Source organism: Xenopus laevis, chromosome 1S (genome assembly GCF_017654675.1).
Source record: "Xenopus laevis strain J_2021 chromosome 1S, Xenopus_laevis_v10.1, whole genome shotgun sequence".
Classification (NCBI taxonomy): Eukaryota; Metazoa; Chordata; class Amphibia; order Anura; family Pipidae; genus Xenopus; species Xenopus laevis.
In genome coordinates, this window is record NC_054372.1 from 26,377,040 (window position 1) to 26,393,820 (window position 16,781).

General features: G+C 42.5%; 1 protein-coding gene across 2 annotated transcripts; it reads right to left on the minus strand.

Annotated features, from left to right (window-relative positions):
* Nucleotides 1-7,007: 7,007 nt before the first annotated feature.
* LOC121399276 lies at nucleotides 7,008-13,430 on the minus strand. Of its 2 annotated transcripts, none has more exons than XR_005964871.1 (2): nucleotides 7,365-13,430; nucleotides 7,008-7,119 (listed from the first exon to the last, which is right to left on the minus strand). XR_005964871.1 is itself a non-coding variant. In XM_041579448.1 (2 exons), the coding sequence occupies exon 2, from the start codon at nucleotides 12,493-12,495 to the stop codon at nucleotides 7,693-7,695; it is 4,803 nt and encodes a 1,600-aa protein (XP_041435382.1). In that variant the 5' UTR covers nucleotides 12,496-12,902; nucleotides 13,148-13,430; the 3' UTR covers nucleotides 7,008-7,692. The 2 variants fall into 2 exon arrangements, 1 of the variants encoding a protein (XP_041435382.1); XM_041579448.1 differs by having other exon boundaries at nucleotides 7,008-12,902; nucleotides 13,148-13,430.
* Between the last annotated feature and the right edge of the window lie 3,351 nt (nucleotides 13,431-16,781).

Genomic DNA, 16,781 nt, shown 5'->3' on the forward strand with positions numbered 1-16,781 from the left:
AGTGTAATTAAAGTTCATTTTGCTTGACTAACATGATAAAATAGGATTTGGAATAATTTTGTTTGGTTGACGGGTCCCCTTTAATAGAATGGAAATGACGTTACTACAAACAGTTGATTCAGAATTAGAGTTTGGCAAGACAATCTATCATTGTGACTCCTAATAACATTCATTGCTTTTTTGATTACCTATTCTGCTTCAGATATAATAAACTTGTTAATCATTTTTCTTGTACTTTACAAAAAACATTATTCACCAGAAAGCTGTTCCATCAGTGCAAACTAGGTAATTTTAGTTGTGCTAAATAAAGGGAAAATGATGGCTGGTATTGTAGGAGCATATGCATTCCATTATAATCAATGACTGACACTATTTTAATCAAACAGGCGAGGGTAGGGGAAATTGCTTCTGCGGATACGGTAAGATGAATAGGTTGACAGTTTGATACCGAATGTGACTTACAGGACAGTCAAACCCTCCATTCAGCTGGATGACTGAGTTGGGGAGGTTATTAGAGTGGGCAGTTTCAATACAAAAGAGGGTGTAAGACGCGCTGGGAGATCCGCTCCTTCTCTTACCTCCCGGCACGTCTCTCTGTGGTCTCGGGTGCGTAGGCGTGCACTTCCGGGTTTGGGTTCTCTCGACGCTGGCGTTTGACGCCAAATCATCTTTAAAACACTCCTCCACCATTTTGACAATGCCCAAGCTGGTTCCAGTTTTACTGTTCATGCCAAAGCGTTTGTTTGTGATCTGAATTCCTGGTTTTTGACTCCCGTCTGACTTTTTGACTCTGATTATTGCTGCCCGCCTTGAACCTCTTGCCTGATTCTCGACTAGGTCTCCTCTTTATCCTTGCCGGTACCTCGTTTACGGACTTGTTGTCACGCACTCTTCCTTGTGTTTTCCGCAGCAGAAAGCCTGGGGCCCCTAAAGGGCATCGGTAAACACCAGAATCCGCAGGGTTACCCTGTGCATTGAGAGTGTACCCACCGCCAAGCAAGGTTCACGATAACAAGATCATTATAGAAGGGCAAAGAAATAAAAACCAAAGGAAAGGAGATTGATTAGATAATATGATTGTATTAGGCACTTGCCAGCTGTGATGATCTCAGACCACCTAGAACCTAAGAGGGGAACAACGTCTTTGTCCAAGGGAAAAACAATAAATATTTTTATGTGATTAAATATTTTTATGTGATTGATGTGAGCGATAGGGATACACCGAACCCAGGATTCGGTTTGGGATTCGGCCTTTTTAAGCAGGATTCTGATTCGGACGAATCCTTCTTACAGGCCGAACCAAATCTGAATCCTAATTTGCATATGCAAATTAGAGGGGAAGGGAAATTGTGTGACTTTTTGTCACAAAACAAGAAAGTAAAAAATGTTACCCCCTCCAATTTGCATATGCAAATTAGGGCTCGGATTCGGTTCGGTATTCGGCCGAATCTTTCAAGTAGGATTCGAGGATTCGGCCGAATCCAAAATAGTGGATTCGGTGCATCCCTAGTGAGTGATGACCAAAACAATTTAATGCCTACAAAATTAGGACTTTTTCATTTAGTCAATATGCCACCACGATATAATCTACAAAAATAATCTACGAAAACAGACCTCTAACTAGACTACTAGCTAGACTAATACTAAACTAATAAAAAGTAGTCCTGTAAGGAAAGTGTGTCATTTCGTTATTTCACTCTTTTAAAAGGGGACACTTGTTGAATACACATTTCTGTAGGCTAAATGCACAGATCACGGAGCTGTGTGCAGTCCTGCATTCAAATTGCAGCATGTATCTGCAATAAGTGTCCTCTTTTAAAGGGGTGATATGGTGACCCTATTCAAGATTATACCTTTAATGCAAGATGACCAGTATATAAAATGAAGTAGTTATGGTTAAATATGAATCAGGGTTAGAATGGGCTGGCGGGACACTGGGAAAAAACCCGGTGGGCCCTGACAGCCCAGAACTGCTCCCCACAGCTGGCAGCTGCTGCTCTATTGCCTGGCCTCCCTGCCCAATCGCAAAAAGAAATGCTTCCCAAGAAGCTATGTGCTGAGGGGGCTGCCATATTTGTGTAGCACTAGTCCATTAGCATTAGAGATGCACCGAATCCTAATTTGCATTTTTGTCACAAAAGAAGGAACTAAAAAATGTTTCCCTTCCTGCCCCTAATTTACATATGCAAATTAGGATTCAGTATTCTGTTCGGTATGCGACCGAATCTTTTGTGAAGGATTCGGGGGTTCAGCCGAATCCAGAATAGTGGATTTGGTGCATCCCTAGTTAGCATTAGAAACTCTAACTGACAGACTGAGATGGAACAGTCAAATTGGCAAAAGTTTAGGAACTTCAACTAACAATAACTTAGATAAACAAACCTTAATGTACATTCATATTTTAAAATGAACTTTTTTTAGTGTCAGTATCACTTTAAGGGGGACTGAGGGGGATTTGCTGGGGCAGGAGGCTGGTGAGGATTTTCAGCTGGGGGGAACATGGGGGGTGGTGAGGACCCAGTTGTCCCAGACCCCCCCAATCTGAAGTTGTGCCTACCTCATCCTTATGAGCACCGCTGCATATCAAACCCATAAACCCAAGACTGATTAATGATCAGTTGGAATGTGTGCTACATACATGTTTTGGTCATTATGAAATGCATGAAGCCAAATACATTGCAAGATACTCATGCCCAAAGCGTAGCAAAGAACATATCAATGGGTGCTGCATGGCTACACAGATATTATCCCGGTCTGCAGCAGGCTTCTAAATGAAATTGGCTCAGATCGGTCACGGATAGGAAAACAACTCATTATGGCTGACAGGGGTTCTTTGAGAGCAGATACAGAGGATTGTGTGGCCTTTTGTCTCTTTGCCTTGTACCCAATGAAAAACAGGAAAGACTTTACTAAAACAAACCTAGAAAAATGGAGCAGAAATTAAATGTCAGATTATCTCATGCAGGTGTCCCATAAGTAGCTATAGACAAATACAAGAGTCCTCTGCGCTCAACCATTATCAATATAATTAAGACATTTTGTGCATACTGCTACTAACTGCCTTACCCTTTAAACAAAACAGGGATTGTTTGTCCATATATATTGCAATATATTTAAGCTGGCCAACTACGTCAAAGTCATCCCATATCTGGCCAGTCCTATGCTCAATTTTCATCTGATTCATTAAGAATTCTATTGTTTCATTATACATTTTACAAAGGGACTAAGTTTTACCTGCAACTTACTTGCTGCTTTCAAAGTAAAACTCCCAAACTTGGCTGCCCTTTTATTAGACACCAGTGGGATCACCTGACTATAGCTGGGAGGGGTGGGAGCTACAACATGGAGCTGGTCACTACTCCTGTATAACTATAACAAACAAGGGAAAGTTGTGCTCACCACTAATTTTTAAAACCATTAGATGGGGTGAAATGAGGCTGTGACCACAAAATACATCCCAGCTATAGTGTGGTACAGAATGAAAGCATAATGTTACACTCTCATGTAAAAGCAAATCAAATCAAACACAAAAATGCAAACAAATATAGAAAACGGGCAGCTGGAATGTTTGAAATCCTCTTGTAAACGTTTTTCTTTGCATTATTTAAAAGGGACACTAGATGGTGACAAAGTCATTCAAATACATTTTTATAAAACAATTCAGTTGCAAAACAAAGTAACACATCATAACATTTGCTCTCCAAATAATTGTGAACTATAACAGACAACAACTTAATGAAAACCAATATCTGATTTTCAGATACTTGGAGTTGTGAATACATAGTTTATCTCACAATGTTAATCTTATGTCTTTTTTTTTTTTAAACATACACATACTCTTAGAATCTTTGGTGTGGACACAGAAGTGCTAACATGCTTTCACTGTAGATCCTAGTTTTAGGGTTTCACATAACCTTAAAAAAACACATAGTTTAGTTATGCATTGTGCTAATCTTACCCTACTCCTACTATACCTGCTATCCCACAGTCACACTCCCTTCCCATAAACTATTATTCCACTGTTACTATAGGCACCATCTTTCCCTACTATACCTGCTATCCCACAGTCACACTCCCTTCCCAGAGACTATTATCCACTGTTACTATAGGCACCATCTCTCCCTACTATACCTGCTATCCCACAGTCACACTCCCTTCCCAGAGACTATTACCCCACTGTTACTATAGGCACCATCTCTCCCTACTATACCTGCTATCCCACAGTCACTCTCCCTTCCCAGAGACTATTATCCCACTGTTACTATAGGCACCATCTCTCCCTACTATACCTGCTATCCCACAGTCACACTCCCTTCCCAGAGACTATTATCCCACTGTTACTATAGGCACCATCTCTCCCTACTTTACCTGCTATCCCACAGTCACACTCCCTTCCCAGAGACTATTATCCACTGTTACTATAGGCACCACCTGTCCTTACTATACCTGCTATCCCACAGTCACACTCCCTTCCCAGAGACTATTATCCACTGTTACTATAGGCACCATCTCTCCCTACTATACCTGCTATCCCAAAGTCACACTCCCTTCCCAGAGACTATTATCCCACTGTTACTATAGGCACCATCTCTCCCTACTATACCTGCTATCCCACAGTCACTCTCCCTTCCCAGAGACTATTATCCCACTGTTACTATAGGCACCATCTCTCCCTACTATACCTGCTATCCCACAGTCACAGTCCCTTCCCAGAGACTATTATCCCACTGTTACTATAGACACCATCTCTCCCTACTATACCTGCTATCCCACAGTCACTCTCCCTTCCCAGAGACTATTATTCCACTGTTACTATAGGCACCATCTCTCCCTACTATACCTGCTATCCCACAGTCACACTCCCTTCCCAGAGACTATTATCCCACTGTTACTATAGGCACCATCTCTCCCTACTATACCTGCTATCCCACAGTCACACTCCCTTCCCAGAGACTATTATCCCACTGTTACTATAGGCACCATCTCTCCCTACTTTACCTGCTATCCCACAGTCACACTCCCTTCCCAGAGACTATTATCCACTGTTACTATAGGCACCACCTGTCCTTACTATACCTGCTATCCCACAGTCACACTCCCTTCCCAGAGACTATTATCCACTGTTACTATAGGCACCATCTCTCCCTACTATACCTGCTATCCCAAAGTCACACTCCCTTCCCAGAGACTATTATCCCACTGTTACTATAGGCACCATCTCTCCCTACTATACCTGCTATCCCACAGTCACACTCCCTTCCCAGAGACTATTATCCACTGTTACTATAGACACCATCTCTCCCTACTATACCTGCTATCCCACAGTCACACTCCCTTCCCAGAGACTATTATCCACTGTTAATATAGGCACCACCTGTCCTTACTATACCTGCTATCCCACAGTCACACTCCCTTCCCAGAGACTATTATCCCACTGTTACTATAGGCACCATCTTTCCCTACTATACCTGCTATCCCACAGTCACACTCCCTTCCCAGAGACTATTATCCCACTGTTACTATAGGCACCATCTTTCCCTACTATACCTGCTATCCCACAGTCACTCTCCCTTCCCAGAGACTATTATCCCACTGTTACTATAGGCACCATCTCTCCCTACTATACCTGCTATCCCACAGTCACACTCCCTTCCCAGAGACTATTATCCACTGTTACTATAGGCACCATCTCTCCCTACTATACCTGCTATCCCACAGTCACACTCCCTTCCCAGAGACTATTATCCACTGTTACTATAGGCACCATCTCTCCCTACTATACCTGCTATCCCACAGTCACACTCCCTTCCCAGAGACTATTATCCCACTGTTACTATAGGCACCATCTCTCCCTACTATACCTGCTATCCCACAGTCACACTCCCTTCCCAGAGACTATTATCCACTGTTACTATAGGCACCATCTCTCCCTACTATACCTGCTATCCCACAGTCACACTCCCTTCCCAGAGACTATTATCCACTGTTACTATAGGCACCATCTCTCCCTACTATACCTATGCATCATAAATAATGTTACTGTGCATAATACATTTAATATCTTACCATATTATGCTCACTAGAGAGTTATGTATAATATATTAATAGTAAGATGCTCAATAATAAGTTTATTGATGAATGTTTTGCATTATTGAGGACAATGAGTCTGGAATGCTAGATAGAAATCACTGAAAATCCTTTGCTATGAATCCGCACAATATCTCAGTGTAATACTCGTGTACCCTATCCGACAGGAACACAGCACATAAATTAGTCAATTGCCAGAAGTCTCTTTCAATGTACAGCAGATACAAGCCAGCTTATCCACTTCTATATCTTTTTAGTGCCACAGACAGATCTACTGTAGCTGCAGCGGAACCTCTTGCCTCTTCTTTCTTCTATGTGACCTGTAACCTTTTAGCAGAAACCAATCAATCAAGCTGCTATCTGCCAATAGATGTCACATGGGGAATTCTTTCATATCTTCCATGGAGACATAAAGTATGGAAAAGAAGTTTGGATTATTCCTTTTACCAAATTTGCAGCTAGAAAGGAACACTTATATCATGGTTATTAACATTTAACTTTCTATTTTATGTGTTGCATCATTTACAGAATATTATAGTTCTAGAGAAACTCTGTAGCTGCAAAAGTCTCTCCACATGAATGAAATCAGCCTCTCCCCTTTTTTTTTTTCTACAAGGGTTCTGCCTAAAAGGCGTTTAAGGGTTTGGTTATCCCAAGGATTTAGTTAGAGGTAATGATTCAAATACGTAGAACAGTACTCAAATGACAAAGTGCAAATAAGTCTGAAAGTCTGAAACAGTCAGAAGAAGAAGGCAAATAAATAAAAAACTATAAAAAATTGAAGGCCAATTGAAATTTGCTTAGAATTAGCCATTTTATAACATCCTAAAAGTTAACTGTTCTGCCTTCATACACGTTCTCACAGTGTGCAATCCAACATTCAGCTTAACCATCCCTGTCTTCCAAATAAGCAGACTGTCTTGTAATCTAACTTGTTTATTGATAACAGGTTGTTTGACTGTAAGTGGTCAGTTGCAATTAGTAAACAGGAGCATCGACGTAGGTGTGCCGATGTATGTTCATGTGGTAAAACTATAAAGATACAAATGGTTTGTATAAGTATATAGCAAAAACATATGAATAACATATACAGCAGCATTCATTCTAAATCAGCATGTCTGAACATATTACATAGCACAAGCACATGTTGAAGATGGCTGACAACCTATAAGGCCGCATGACTGGCTATCTACTAGAGTAACAACTACTAAGTGCAGATTAGAACTATAAAAACATCACTAAAGAACAGACTATCCTGAGACTTGTATAATTCTTACCAGATATGCTGGCTGTGGGGTAGTGGAGATTTAAGAAGCAGGAATGCTAGGAGAGCTATGCAAATGTGCTGTAAACAGTATGGTGGCTCCCTTCTCCTTCCCAGAATGCACTAGCCACCCACAATGCACTGTAGTTGCATAATTAAGAACTTTATTTATACAAATGTAAGAAACATAGGTTGCAGTGGATTTCTACTGCCGCTAGATGGCGCTGTTACGTAACTAGCTATACAGATTCTAGCTTGTTGAAGTAGTAATGATTCTTCAACCCTTGATGTGGGGCAGAACACTCCCCGTCTGGCGTCAACGGACGTCACTACTTGTCTTCTCAGGTGAAAACAACAACACGAGTGGCTGTTGGTCTGAGGAATAGTTTGCACTCGCCAAGCTTCCAGATTTTGACCTCGGCCTTACGTACATTCCCATCCTTGCTTGGAAACGTGTTGGTGATGAGGCCCAGTGGCCACTCGTTCCGATGTGATTGGTGGTTTTTCATGAGCACGACATCCCCAGGTCTGATGTTCGGCTTGTTAGTTTGCCACTTAATTCTTGACTGCAAGGTAGAGACATACTCTTTTCTCCATTTGTCCCAGAAGACATTAGAAAGACTTTGTACCTGCCTCCATTGACGTCTATACAGGTCTTTTTCAGTAAATTCTCCAGATGGAGCACTCAGGGTGCTGGTCCTCTGTGTGAGTAACATGGCGTTCTTGCAGTGATGCCAACCTTTACAAGGTTTCTGACTCACAGGTAATGTAGATGTGTAGGACTTAGCTATATGAATCAAGATGGCTATCGCACGGACCAGAGACATCCAGGTGGAGAACCTGCTGAAACGATGGGATTCGAGTTGACGATCAGAAGTCACTGTGTTAAGAACAGACACTTCGGGTCGGATCTCCTCATCTGCGTCTGGGTCTATCAATTCAAATGTGTCACATCCGATGTTGCAAGCCGTTGAACGGTACAGGAACGCAGGACCTGTGAACCATGTTGTGGCTTTCAGGTGGCAGGCTGCGACGGATCTGGTTGCGTAGTCTGCGGGATTATGTTGTGTAGGCACATAGTGCCACTGTTGAGGACTAGTGGATCTCCTGATCCTCAGCACTCGATTGGAGACATAGACATAAAAGCGTCTAATTTCGTTGCAGATATATCCTAGGACTACCTTGCTGTCCGTGTGGAATTCGACTTCTTCGATTTCTAGGCCCATTCCTGAAGTTATAAGTTCAGCCAACTCTACCGCAAGCACAGCAGCGCAGAGCTCCAGTCTGGGTATCGTGTGTTCACGGAGAGGTGTCAGTTTGGCCCGACTCATGACGAACCCTACATGGCATTGTTCTTTGGCATCAATGGTCTTCAGGTATGCTACAGCAGCAATTGCCTTGATTGAAGCATCGCAGAAGATATGTAGCTTTTGCATCTTGACTTCTGTAGATGGTATGGAAGCATAGGGTCGTGTCACATGAAGGCTGGTCAAAGCTTCAAGAGACTTTTTCCAACTTGTCCACAGGTCCTTTTTCTCTGTGGGAAGCGGATCATCCCAATCGGACATCTCTGTGGTGAGGTCTCTTAACATAATTTTGCCTTGGATGGTGACAGGTGTTACAAATCCCAGAGGATCGTACAAGCTGTTTATTGTAGATAGAACTCCTCTGCGTGTGAAGGGCTTTTCTTCTTTGTTGATCTGGAAGGTAAAGGTGTCTGCCTTCAAATCCCAGAGCAAACCGAGACTCCGTTGCATGGGAAGGGAATCGGTGTCAAGATCCAAGTCCTTAAGGTCGCTTGCATGGTCTTGGTTTGAGAAGGCTTCCATTAACTCACGGCTGTTGGAGGCAATTTTGTGTAACCTCAGATTAGACAAAGCTAGCATCTCTTGAGTCCTTTTTAAGAGACTGATTGCCGACTCATTCGTGGGTGTGGATTTCAAGCAGTCGTCCACATAGAAATCTTTCTCTACAAAGGATCTGGCATCTGACCCATACTTCGCTTCACCCTCTTGAGCTGAAAGTCTGAGACCATAGATAGCGACTGCAGGTGAAGGGCTGTTTCCGAAGATGTGCACCCTCATTCGGTACTCTACGATGTCTTCGTTAGGGTCATTGTTGCGGTACCAGAAGAACCTCAAGTAATTTCTGTGTTCCTCCTTGACAAGGAAGCAGTGGAACATCTGTTGTATGTCGGCCATGAATGCTATGGAATCTTTACGGAAACGCAGAAGTACCTCTAGAAGTCGGTTGTTGAGGTCTGGACCAGACAGTAAGACATCGTTTAGTGATAAGCCTTTGCACCTGGCACTTGAGTCGAACACTACTCGTATCTGGCCTGGCTTTTTAGGATGATATACGCCGAATGTGGGTAAGTACCAACGCTCCTCTGAGTCTCGGAGCGCGGGTGCCATTTCTGCGTGGTTGTTCTGGAATATTCTTTCCATGAAGGTAAAGAAATGTTCTTTCATCTCTGGTGTCTTCTGAAGTTTGTGCTTGAGGGAGATAAATCTGTTATAGACAAGTTCTTTGTTGTCAGGTAAGCGTTGTCTCTGGGGTCTAAATGGTAAAGGCGCGACCCAGCTTTTTGAATTGTCCTTTGTCATTCCTTGATCCATGATCTCCAAGAACAGTCTGTCTTCTATGGACATTGCGACCTTGTTGTCTTCTCTTGACCTATGGAAAACTGTACACCCTAAGTGATCTCGTTCACCATCGCAGGCGTGGTCTTCGCTGGACGGATCCATGAAGGGACAAGGGACAGGATCTCTATGTGGCATTTCTTTTATCAGGAAACTGTTCTGACATGGTTGGAATAAGGAAGGACGTCTAGTTTCAAGTGTGTTGGTGAGCATGCTGTTGACAGAGATCGGCTTGTGTGCTCCTCCTAGACAGACGTCTCCTACGATGACCCACCCTAGGTCAAGTCTCTGGGCGTATGGAGCGTTTTGGGAACCGTTAATCTGTCCTCTAGCCTTGTGAACACGTAGTATGTCTCTTCCTAGGAGTAAGGCTATTGGTGCTTCTGGATCCAGTTCTGGTATCTGGTGAGCTATACGCTTCAGGTGGGGGTGGTATGCTGCTACTTCTGGTGTAGGTATCTCAGAACGGTTGTCAGGAATTTGGTTGCACTCCAGTATGGTTGGCAGTGACAAGCAGGTCTGCCCATCTATGGACTCTACCTTGTATCCCGTTGCCTTCCTCCCCGCCGTCTCCACTGTACCTGCACATGTCCTTAAGGAGTAGGGAGAACCGGGTCCTGTGATGTTGAAGGTGTCAAAAAAGGTGGATTTTGCTAAAGACCGGTTGCTTTGATCGTCTAAGATTGCGTATGCCTTGATCGCCTTATCTCTGTGACTGGCCGGGTAAACTCTGACAAGGCAGATTTTCGAGCAGGACTTTCCTCCTACCACTCCTTTACAGATCTCGGTACACTGAGAAGTGACTACTGTGTTGGTTTTGTCAGTGTCTATCTGCTTCTTTTCATGATCCTCTGTTTGGTGTACTGCCTGAGAGGGTGGCCCAGGGTGTAAAGCCATATTGTGTTCTGTACTACCACATTCTGAGCATGACACACTGACCTCACAGTTCCTGGCAAAGTGCGATGTTGTAGTGCAGCACCTGAAGCAGATGTTGTTGTCTTTGAGGAACTGTTTGCGGTCTTCTAAAGTCTTTTCTCTGAAGGCTCTGCATTTTAGTAAAGAATGTGGTTTCTTGTGCAGGGGGCATTCTTTGTTAAGATCTCTGTGTCCGTTCCCTTCTTGAGAAGACTTAGACGGCTTGTATGGAGAACCTGTGGAGGCAATGTTAGTTTTATGGACTGCCACTGGTGTTTTATGAGGTCTGACATCAGGGGTAGTGGGGCATGACATTGTGAGATCAAAACTGGGATCATTTCTGATTCTTGCCTGTTCACTGACAAAGTTTACAAACACCTTGAAGGGGGGAAATGGTACATTATGAACCCGTTTATAAGTAGAACCATGTGTGACCCACTTCTCTTGTAGGTTATAAGGGAGTTTTTGAACAATAGGATTGACCCCTCTGGCAGTGTCTAGGAAAGCTAGCCCTGGTAGATCTCCTTCTTCTTGAGCAACCTGTACCTCTCTTAACAAGTCACTGAGCTCTCTGAGCTTCTGGTAACCCCTACCCACTATTCTGGGAAAGTTATCAATCCTTTTGAACAAAGCATTTTCAATGGCTTCTATGGACCCGTAACACTCATCAAGTCTTTCCCACACCATCTTTAGGCCTCTGTCAGGATAGTTTATGTTAATGTCTCTGATTCTTTTGGCGTGTTCAACGGACTCGCTTCCAAGCCACTTTACCAGGAGGTCTAACTCTTCCTGATGGGAAAGGTCTAAGTCTCTTATGGCGTTTTGGAAGGAGGCTCGCCATGACCTGTAGTTCTCGGCCTGATCGGTGAACTTTGCAAGTCCCTTGGTAACCAGCTCCCGTTTAGCAAAGAACTTAGCAAAGTCCATGATGGCCCAGTTAGCATTAGTACAATCCGGTGTGCTGTTATGCTGCACGTGTGGTGTATTACCATGCCTTTTAAGAGCTTCTGGCTTAGAGCAGTCAGTATAATGCCGTTCTGATGCAAAAGGTGTCCCTTTAATTTTGGGCAAAGGTTGTAGTCTCTGCTCCATAGGGCGGTAGTTGTCAGCATCGTTTGGTCGCATATCGTCCTGCCTAAGGTACTGTGGTTCAAGGTAAGATCTTTGGCACTCTTTATAAGCTGGCTGATGTCCTGGCTCATAGTTGCCCTCTGTCTTGGGGTGTTGGTGGACGTATTCTGAGACACGCTGGGCTGGTTCTTGTTCGTCTAGGTCTGGCCCAAGTACTCGGCTGTGTTTCTCAGATCCGGAAAACTCCAGGGCTTCCAGGTATTCTGCTTTGGCTATTGCGGCTGCCGCTTCCTTCTCTGCGGCTAGTCTTTCTAGCGACGCTTGCAGATCTACTTGTTCCTTTTCTAATGATGCCCTCTCTTTCTTTAGTTGCATCTCTTGTGCAGCGAAGGAAGACTTTACTTTTGCAGCTTCAGCTTCTGCACGTGCGAGAGCAGCCATTTCTTTTATGGAGGATTTGCTAGAGCAGCTTGCTCGTGATCTGGTTTTGTATGATGATGCTCGGCTAACAGACATTGTGCCTGTTCTGCCGGCCGCTTAATGTCTCTTTGTGGACTCGATCTATATAGGACCGGGCTTCGGCGTGGTCTGGATCGTGTGGAGCTGCACTCTCACTTCTTATCACTGACCGTGTGGTAGATGCTGCAATCGTATACGCAGAACCGCGTGTGTGATGGCAGCTCCGTTTGGTCACATCCACTATCGTTGCTGACCAGCATCTGTTTTACTGTTCTGCCTTCATACACGTTCTCACAGTGTGCAATCCAACATTCAGCTTAACCATCCCTGTCTTCCAAATAAGCAGACTGTCTTGTAATCTAACTTGTTTATTGATAACAGGTTGTTTGACTGTAAGTGGTCAGTTGCAATTAGTAAACAGGAGCATCGACGTAGGTGTGCCGATGTATGTTCATGTGGTAAAACTATAAAGATACAAATGGTTTGTATAAGTATATAGCAAAAACATATGAATAACATATACAGCAGCATTCATTCTAAATCAGCATGTCTGAACATATTACATAGCACAAGCACATGTTGAAGATGGCTGACAACCTATAAGGCCGCATGACTGGCTATCTACTAGAGTAACAACTACTAAGTGCAGATTAGAACTATAAAAACATCACTAAAGAACAGACTATCCTGAGACTTGTATAATTCTTACCAGATATGCTGGCTGTGGGGTAGTGGAGATTTAAGAAGCAGGAATGCTAGGAGAGCTATGCAAATGTGCTGTAAACAGTATGGTGGCTCCCTTCTCCTTCCCAGAATGCACTAGCCACCCACAATGCACTGTAGTTGCATAATTAAGAACTTTATTTATACAAATGTAAGAAACATAGGTTGCAGTGGATTTCTACTGCCGCTAGATGGCGCTGTTACGTAACTAGCTATACAGATTCTAGCTTGTTGAAGTAGTAATGATTCTTCAACCCTTGATGTGGGGCAGAACATTAACTCAAACGGGTTGTTCACTAAGGGGCCCATCCACTAAGTTCAAGTGAAGGAATAGAGGAAAAATAGTTCAATTTTCGAATGTTTTTTTTGGCTACTTCGACCATCGAATTGGCTACTTCGACCTTCGACTACGACCTTCAACTTCGAATCGGACGATTCTAACTAAAAATCGTTCGACTATTCGACCATTCGATAGTCGAAGTACTGTCTCTTTAAGGAAAAAGGTTGACCCCCTAGTTCGCCACCTAAAAGCTACCGAAGTCAATGTTAGCCTATGGGGAAGGTTCCCATAGGCTTTCCAAGTTTTTTCTGATCGAAGGATAATCCTTCGATCGATGGATTAATAATCGAACGATTATTCCTTCGATCGTTTGATCGAACGCATATCGCTAAATCCATTCGATATTCGAAGTCGAAGGATTTTAATTTGCCAGTCGAGTATCGAGGGTTAATTAACCCTCCATATTCGACCCATCTGCCCCTAAGCGTTTACATATGAAGTAGAGAGTGATATTGTGCAACAACTTGCAATTCTATAACCCATTAAAAGTTAACGTAAAGGTGAAGCACCCTTGTAACAAAACTCTGAATGAGAAGATGGAAAAGACAGACAATAAGTTGTGTTATTGCATAATTGAAGAGAAATGTACAGTTATGCTGAATATACATTTACACTGAGCACAAACACAGCTAAAGGGTTATCATTTCTGCACAGGGCAACAACTCAACAACTGTTTGTGTGCACTCATGTCTTGACTTTTGTATAGACACAAATCACTGTTTAAAATGAACATTGGGGCAAATTCACTAAAGGGTGAATGTTCACCTGAGAAGACTTCACCACACTTCGTGCAATTTTGTCAGATGCAAATTCGCTACCACTACTATAATTCACTAAAATTCAACGTTGCGTCTCGGCACCTGAATACCGGCAAGGTTTGGCTAGCGTAAATTCGTCAGCATTTCATAGCAAACTTTCACTTACGTTCATTTCTGCCTATTGAAACTTCGTTAGTACTCTTAAGCTTAGGTCAATTTGAATAGGCGGGTACATATAGGTCATATATACTGTACGTCTTTATTAGTGTTTGTGCAAATGCTTGAAGTGGCCACTTATTATTACAAATGTCCAAGGAAGCAAAATAAAGACAAAAGAGATCCTCTAATGTCCTAGACATGAGCCCAGCCTAAAACAAATGTGGCATGCCAATAGTTAAAAAAATGTTAAAAAAATTTTTGTAACAGTTACCGTACAACTTTTAAACACAATCCCTCTTTAAAATATGAAAGAATGCCAGCATTTTTTTTTTTTACTTTTATGACTTTTTTATGACTTTTAGGCATACAGGATATGATGTCACTGGCATAAGATTGAGGAGGATGTAGCTTCATTTTATCAGTTCGTCAAGGTCTAAGGTGGTGAAGGAAACGCTGGCTAAAGGGGTAATGTAATGGAAATTTCACACTTTTTTGTGGGATTTAAAGGGATTTAATGTTACAGTCTGATGATAACAGTGGCAGAAAATCCTGGTTATTTTTTTCTAATTCAACATTTTTTATTAAGTTTTCCAAGGCACAAAAGATTTTCAATCTAACAGATCATGTTAAATATCGGAATTTAGTGAATTTGCTTAATGATCATTTGCCTTTGCAAAAATTCACCTGCCAGAAGGGCGCATAACTTAAGTAGCGAATTGTCCTCTACGCCTGTTCGTAAATTGGCGATGTGCCTGCGGATGGGATTTCTGGTGAATTTTCGCTAGCGACGGCCACTTCGCCCTTTAGTAAATCTGCCCCATAGTTTCTGCCTGGCACTGAAAACAGCTCTGTCACCAGTGAAATTATTATTCCAAAAGTATGAGGTGGTTATAACTGTGGTGTGCACTAGAATAAGGCCCTGAATATCTGATGCACGACGGGGTAAACTGATGTTTCTTTTGTGAGATGCGTCCTGCCGGAGGGTGTTGAAAGGAGCAATCCCAAATGAATGAATCGGTTAGCAAGTTTATTTTACAAATTGTACCTTTGTGTGGGTAAATAAGCATAACAGAAGCAAGTTGTCAGGGAAGGCATTGTGAGCGGATAACATTAGGGAACAGGCTGTGTTCACCCTGACTCCTCTGTGCTGCAATGAGACATGATTGACAGCATGAAATGTGCTTATAGTTGCCTGATTTCCATGCTCTGCTCATTCTCAGACAAGCTGCATGCACTATATGTCCGTTTCTCAACATCAGTTATTATATATTGCACTATAGCACAGCTATAAGACTATTATTAAGTTGTGCCAAACATTATTTTCTTCACCATCAGGGGAATGTAATAAAAGTCGGTAACGGAAAAACGATTCGAAATGCGAAAAGTTATGCCATTGTGCGAACTAATTTTGCTTTGCTCAAATTTAATATAGCTTTTGCGAACATGGAAACTGTTTAGCGACCACTTCCGACAGTGGAAGACCATTTGCGAATTTTATAGTTTGCGCCAATGCGCAGTCAATGTAATAAAACTTCTTACTGAAAAAGTCGATATGTTTGCTCCAAAAGATTACGACACCTTCAAACACTTCTTAAGAGTGCGCAATTACAATCCCAATGCGCAATTGCAATTCGCAATTCAATAACAGTTTAAGGAACAATATTACATTGTGAAATGTGGATTTTTATTCTTAGGGGCCGATTCACTAACTTCGAGTGAAGGATTCGAAGTTAAAAAACTTCGAATTTCGAAGTTTTTTTTGGGCTACCTCGACCATCGAATGGGCTACTTCGACCTTCGACTACGACTATCGAAGTATCCGAAGTAAAAATCGTTCGACTATTCGAGCATTCGATAGTCGAAGTACTGTCTCTTTAAAAAAAACTTTGACCCCCTAGTTCGGCCATCTAAAAGCTACCGAAGTCAATGTTAGACTATGGGGAAGGTCCCCATAGGCTTGGCTAACTTTTTTTGATCGAAGGATATTCCTTCGATCGTTGGATTTAAATCCTTCGAATCGTTCGATTCGAAGGATTTAATCGTTTGATCGAAGGAATTATCGTTCAATCGAACTATCGGCGCTAAATCCTTCGACTTCGATATTCAAAGTCGAAGGATTTTAATTCCTAGTCGAATTAAACCCTCGATATTAGATCCTTAGTGGATCGGCCCCTTATTGTTTTTTTTCTTCTGCTCTTTGCGACTTTAATTACATTCCCCTGAATATTTATAATCATGATTATAGTTTCTATTGCTGTATTCGTTTTGATTTCTCGTTTATTTTCCAGTGTCTGTTATTTAAGCAACTGCCTGGTCCGTATGCCACATGGGATCATAGCAACCATAGTTTCAGTTTCACCCTG